The 7,108-nt window shown below is 35.3% G+C and overlaps 1 protein-coding gene across 1 annotated transcript; it reads left to right on the top strand.

Moving 5' to 3' along the window:
- Positions 1-2,990: 2,990 nt before the first annotated feature.
- LOC120630620 (tigger transposable element-derived protein 4-like) lies at positions 2,991-5,588 on the top strand. Its single transcript, XM_039899885.1, has 3 exons — positions 2,991-3,333; positions 3,473-4,350; positions 5,451-5,588. The coding sequence occupies exons 1-3, from the start codon at positions 2,991-2,993 to the stop codon at positions 5,586-5,588; spliced, it is 1,359 nt and encodes a 452-aa protein (XP_039755819.1).
- Positions 5,589-7,108: the final 1,520 nt, after the last annotated feature.

Raw genomic sequence — 7,108 nt, 5'->3', positions numbered from 1 at the left:
GTTCTATTTCAACGTATGAACGCTTCATAAGTGCCTGTAATAAGGTCTAACAGAACAAAATATTTTTCAATTTTTTTTTTTTATTAGTAGGGGCAATTTGGGAATTTATAATTTCTGAATTTTCTCTTGTCTAGTCTGGTGGGAGACTTAAGCCGTGGCTAGTTACCACCCTACCGACAGAGACGTACCGCTAAGCGATTTTAGTGTTCCGGTGCGATGTCGTGTAGAATCTGATTAGGGGTATGACTACTCCTTAACAAGGTTAGCTCGCCACCATCTTAGACTGCATCATCTCTACCTCTCTACCACCAGGTGAGATTGCCGTCAAGGACTAACTTGGCATATATAAAAAAATGCCTATTTGCGGCAGAAATAACTTCCCCGGATGAACTTTGTAAAAGAAAGCTTTACTACCTTAAACTCAGAAACGGCTTGCCCGATTTAAATCTAAAATAAAGCTAAATCTAGACCATCTAAAATATAACAATATGAAAATTGCTTTAAAAATAAATAAAAATTAGACCACACAATATTAGCGCGTGATTTACTCTTCTCTGTCTCAAATATTTAGTAGGTACATAGTACATACCCATTTTTATGAATATCAGATTAAGATAGTTCCGGGTAGAAATCACGTCGGTCGAAATTCGGCGCCGGTTGCCGCATGCCGTAACAAGGTCGAATATAAAAAGGTAATGCTGTTTATATTTTATTATAAAGTAATTAGCAATTCTGTTTTAGAATAAGTATAGAAATAAGAAATAGGTGGGTTTGATTATGACATTTAATAACGTGAAGTGCACATGATTATGACATGAAGCTAATTACTGTTTGCGCGCGAGTAGCGTTCGTGAATTTTTTTCACAACTCTCAATATGGTGATTGACACCCAATTAAATGTTTTGACTAGTAGAATAATGTACACTATATTGAAAGTCGGGGTTTTTTTTTTATTTTTTCATTTATCGATTAAATTGCCCACACGTAATAAATATACTCGACGGCCGATTGGCGCAGTTTGCAGCGACCCTGCTTTCTGAGTCCAAGGCCGTGGGTTCGATTCCCACAACTGGAAAATGTTTGTGTGATGAGCATGAATGTTTTTCAGTGTCTGGGTGTTATTTATGTATATTATAAGTATTTATGTATTATATTCATAAAAATATTCAACAGCTATCTCAGTACCCATAACACAAGCTACGCTTACTTTGGGGCTAGATGGCGATGTGTGTATTGTCGTAGTATATTTATTTATATTTATTTATACTTAGTAATGTAGAGTACAGAATAACGTGCCTCAAATTCACATATGTTGAACCGTAACGCGTCATGTTGAGATTACATTGCACTTATGATACAAATACAATATCTAAAATAGCGTAGAGACGTCCTCTTGGCTATTTAATACAAGTAAAGTTGATTGAAACTTCTAGTTCGGTTCTTCATTCGAATGAATAATAAAGTGCTAAGCAGACAAATAAGCTTTTGGCTTTTTTAATTATAGATCATAGAATGTGAGATATGATATTCTGAATCTATAATCCGGATTACCATCTATGTAAATTATGTCGAAATCAGCTGTGCCGCCAACTCAATAATAAAATGGCAATCGTTTACATAATAAAGTCGGGGTGTTCCGACTTTGTCATAAAACAGTTAGATGGCAAGGTCGCTTTTAATGTGGTAAAGAATTTCAACATTATCAATTTATAGGATTCACCGACTCAAGTTACAGATCGTTAGTTTTATTTTATTACAATCGGTCAAGGGCGAATCGGCTGTAAGGTTTCGAAGTATCATCTCAATTTTTTTTCAGTATATAGCTACTAGGAGAGGTGTTTTGACTTAAATTGGAACTGTGTATAAGTAGCTAAATAGACTCTAAAAAACGATAGTATTCTAATTCTTTATAAAAAGGAAATCGACAACTTTCCCTTAAGTCTGAATCGAGTATTTAAGTTAGCCCTGTTCTGTAGCCCTGTATTTTATGTACAATTATTACGTAAATAGGATATATACTTAGTTATATTTAGAGTCGTTATAAGGAATAATTAACATTCAGTGATAAAGATTCTTCGAGATTCCAAACGTATTTTGTTACAAATTTATCCATTTTTATTCATACGGCGCGATGAGCTGAATTAATTAATTGCTCGTATCGAAATACATGACAGGCATTTATTGCCTCGTTGATAAATTGAGACCTGATCAAATTTCCACAATGCCGATTGCAATTCAATACGGTTGTAAAGACAAATAGAGATAATATTTTACGAGAGTGTAGGATAGTGCTAGAATGCCTGGACGTAACTCGAGAAACCTAGTCCATATAATATATAATACTACTGGCTAAGTGCGATTTGGATTGCACGCGAATGGTTCTGTACCAATATGAAACAAAACCATTATTAAAATTATAAAGCCTAAATAACAGACGGATAGGCGTAAAGACGGACGTCGGAGGCTTAGTTATAGTGTGTCGTTGACGACCTTCGGGTACGGAACTTTTAGGGTGCCTCGTAAAAATTCAGTGCACATTGAACACTATCTACAGGTAACTAAAAAATAAATAAAAAATATTTATATAATTTTCGTATAAGCTTGCTTTTTATATAAGTTATACAGTGTAAACTCTTTATAACGATAAACTCCCTATAACGTTGGAGTGAGCCCAAGTTGGTTGGTTTGCGTTAAAACTCACATATTGAAACACTCTTTATAGCGATACGCCATTCTCTATTACGAAGAAATGTGTTCATATTTGTAGACAGTAAATATTTATTATCGGTATTATTGTTTATGTTATGTTATCAGGTAACAAAAGACTTTGAAGCTCCGAAACATCCGAGGTCGGTCTAGCTTTTGTTATCCTTAATTGCCTTGTACACGTGCAGTATGACGCATTGTTTTCTCGGAAGTGATGGTCTTCGACCAAGCATACTGGGTACCTATCGTATTATCAGTCGTAAACCTACTTTGAAACTGTTAACATGGCCAGTAAACGGAAAGCGATTAGTGTTGACGAAAAAATTTGTGTGATACGTGCGATTGAAAAGGGAGAAAAGAAAAGTGACGTTGGAAGGCGTTTTGAACTAAGTCAATCCACTGTTGCTACCATTTGGAAAAACCAAATAACAATTCAACAGGCGGCGCTGGAAGGAAACTTGTCTAAAAAATTAAGAAAGCCAAAATTCGAAGACTTAGATCAGGCAATGTTGTCGTGGTTTAACAATCAGCGCCAGAATAATGTACCCATCTCGGGGCCAATTGTAAAAGCTAAGGCTGAAAAGTTTGCCAACCAACTTGGCATAATTGACTTTAAAGCATCTGAAGGTTGGCTCGGAAAATTTAAGCACCGTCATCAAATTACGTACGGTAAAATGAACGGAGAGGCGCGGGATGTCGATATGAATGTGACTAACAATTGGATTAGTACAGTGTGGCCTAATTTAAAGATGAAATACTCACCCAGAAGACATTTTTAATGCAGATGAAACTGGCCTTTTTTTCAAGTTGACTCCCGACAAAACTTTAAAATTCAAAGGGGAAAAATGTGTTGGAGGAAAACTGTCTAAAGAGCGCATTACAGTTCTAGTGGCTGCCAATATGAGTGGCACAGAAAAAAGAAAGCTTTTAGTTATAGGCAAATCGAAAAACCCTCGGTGTTTCAAGAACATAAAACAGTTGCCAGTTACGTACAAAGCAAACAAGTCAGCTTGGATGACATCGCAGATTTTTGAAGAGGAAGTGAGAAAATGGGATGCTGAATTAAAATCACGGAAAATCTTGCTTCTAGTAGACAATTGTCCTGCTCACCCAATCATATCTAATCTTCGAAACATAGAGTTAGCATTTTTCCCAGCTAATGCAACCAGTATTTTACAACCAATGGATCAGAGTGTAATTAAATCCCTAAAGGGCCACTATAGACGGAAAATGTTGATGGATATGATAGAAACTGACGGCAAGGTCTCGATCAACATGCTACAAGCAGTGAACTTCATATCAAAAGCCTGGCAAGAGGTAACAGCGGCCACTATCCAACATTCTTTTCGACATGCTGGATTATGTAGTAGCCAAGAAACGAACCAATTTAACAGTGAAGACAATCTACCACTGAGTGAATGGATAAGCCAGTTCAACGTACCAAACAATTTTAACGAAGATCTACAATCGTACGAAAATATAGATGAGGATGTAGCCACAACTGGTACACTTACAGATGAACAAATTGTTGATTTAGTGTCAAAAAGTCAGGAAACACCCGATAATCAAGATGAAGAAGACGATCAAGTGGACAAAGCCGAATCACCACCAACAATTCAACAAGCCCTAGATGCCGCTAAGTTGGTAAAAAATTTTTTGTTGTTTAATCAAGACGATTCCACCACATATCTAGATATGAATAGGATACATAAAATAATACAAAACAAGTACTGGCATAGCAAAAAACGTCAGACGAAATTATCAGACTATATGTGTAAACAATAATTTATATGTATAAGCATTTATTTTCTAAGACATACATACAATTAAAAATTCTTGTATTAAAAATTCTTATTAATTTGGTTTTTTTTTGTTCACTCCATTGGAACTGTCAAAAGGTTTGACAGTTGACTTTCAATAATTTAAACAATACCTTTTTTTCTATTGTTAGTGTAGTTTTTTCTACAAACGTAGAATAAGGCGAAAGATAAAATTTTTGAAAAGATTTTTATCTTGTTACACTAAAGAAGTATAACTTCTAACGCGTGCACATAAGTACACACATGTTTTTTTTTTTAAACTCCACGTAATTAGATGAGCGTCTATATATTAACTGATCCTTCTCCATTCACGAGTATGATTATGATTACCGCATAACAGGTTTTTAACACCTAAGGTTAAGATAGTTATTATGTTAATAAAAAAAAATTGTGTAGGTACCCAAGAGCCACAAATTGGTGCTATGATCTATGTTATGATATTATCTAGATGATTTGCTAACACGTGCACGTCCCAGTAAACAAGTCGTTTCGTCACCACTGCTCGCCTCTCGTAATAAGATCATTATTAGTAGGCAGCTTATACCTACCTATTCTACTGAATCCGCTTAACACTAAGAACTACTGAATACTATACAATACAATATAATATATCAGTTCTTTGTCTTTGTATACCTACGTATAACCCATATCCATAACGGTCCCCATTTACAGGCAATCCGTCGCAGCCATCGATTGCACGCAGATCGTACCGATCCTTCCGTCCACACACATGCAATCGGTCGCTATTTCTCTTTTGCATAAGGAAGTGGCAGCACAGAACGCTAGTGCAAGTATCATGCACCAGTCAGAAACTTGTGTAAATAGTAAGTATGTGTACATTGCACCAGTAACATTTGCAAAAACGGACGATATGTAAACGATTTAGCAATCAACTGGACCAGACTCACGCGAGTGTACTTACAGGTGAAGTCGCTCCAGATGCTTGCGATCTCCAAAATCGGCTGCGATGTAGGTACTCGTATTTGGACATACACGCCGTCGCTTGCGATATCCCTCGCGGCGGATTGCCGCGTGCATGGACGCCTTAATCAGGTGCTGTAGATTAATTGTACATTGTTCACTCATCCGGTCAACAAAAGACTATAACAATAAACAAAGTAGGTACCTATTTGTTATTGTTGTCTGCTGAAGGATATACTCATAATGTAAATTTTATAAGTTAATAAAATATTAATAAACTAAATACAAAGCAGCATTAGCAATATTATTTGTTTAAATAGAAGTGCTCCTATAATCTATAAAAAAAAAAAAAATAATAAATAAATACTCAAATAATGAGAAAATTTGAGAGAGAATTATAGAGAAAATTAACAGAGCTTTAGAGCAAAGATCAGATTAAATTAAAAAGCGTAAAAAAGCAAAGCAAGCAAGCTACATTTAAATTGTGTAAGTAAACAAGTTTTATGTACTTTAAGTGGAAATAAAATTGTTTCAAAGAAAACATTAACAGAATTAGATCAATCTGAGTTTTTTTTTTCAAAATATTTTTTGATCAAGCAGTGGCAGAGCCAATTAATGAAAACCAGAGTTTCAAAGTGATTATACTAGACCTACTCGAAAAAAATAATTTTATATTTAAGGGGCCCTATTAAGAATGGCCATTTACCACTAATCTTACGATTGTGTTCATGTAATTTCGAAATAATGTCACAACTACAACCACTTGAATTCAACGTACTTAAATATAGATCGGTCTAACTTTTTAAACTAATGTTGATGCTTCCTATACTTAATCTGCAAATCTCTTTATGATATATTTCATATTACTGCGTAAACTATCGAACTATCATTTAAACATAGCTCTGTCCATTAGTATTTGATTCTCATGCCATCGTTACGACTGTATCCTCATTGAGTCGACTCGTTGTTTGTATACTCTTATCTCATTGCCGATGTCGACGTATGAATAATTAAAAAAACTTTACTTTTATAAAAGTGAATCCTTTAATCCTTCTTTCATATTTCTTTGAATTAAATCATTCTAATAGAGTGGTATTGGCCTCCTAAAACAAACCGTAGTAGTGAGATATTTACTGATGATGTTACACAAAATCCAGTCGCATCGGTTGACATGACGCGTTCGAAGATAAAAAGGAGGTAAATGGGTCACGCAACGGTAACATTGCAGTGTCGATGCATAGCGATCCAATACGCTCACCGCAAATAGTTGTGCAGCTGCGTGCTTGGCGCCATTGCCCAGCCTGTTTCACAGTTCAAGTCGCACAAACTACTCTTGCCTTTTATGAATGCCTAGTCGCAAAACTCCTCATACCGGACCTCATACCTTTAAATATGCATGAATATGCATATTTAAAGCCAAATATCAATATCAACCATCCTAATCATTATCATCATCTAATATCTTAAACCTATAGGAACCGGTCTAATATACTATATAATAGAAATTTAGAGCATAGACCCATTCATTATCATAATCAGTGGCCTATTAACGTCTTTTTTCATAGGAGAGAAGATTTTGGAGCATAGACCCACCCGCAGCTCCAATTTCGTTGTTCCAGTTTAATTTTTTACAGAAAATTCCAATATCTAACAACTCTTGG

Source organism: Pararge aegeria, chromosome 16 (genome assembly GCF_905163445.1).
Source record: "Pararge aegeria chromosome 16, ilParAegt1.1, whole genome shotgun sequence".
In the NCBI taxonomy this organism is placed as follows: domain Eukaryota; kingdom Metazoa; phylum Arthropoda; class Insecta; order Lepidoptera; family Nymphalidae; genus Pararge; species Pararge aegeria.
This window is presented reverse-complemented; position numbering and strand designations above follow the sequence as displayed.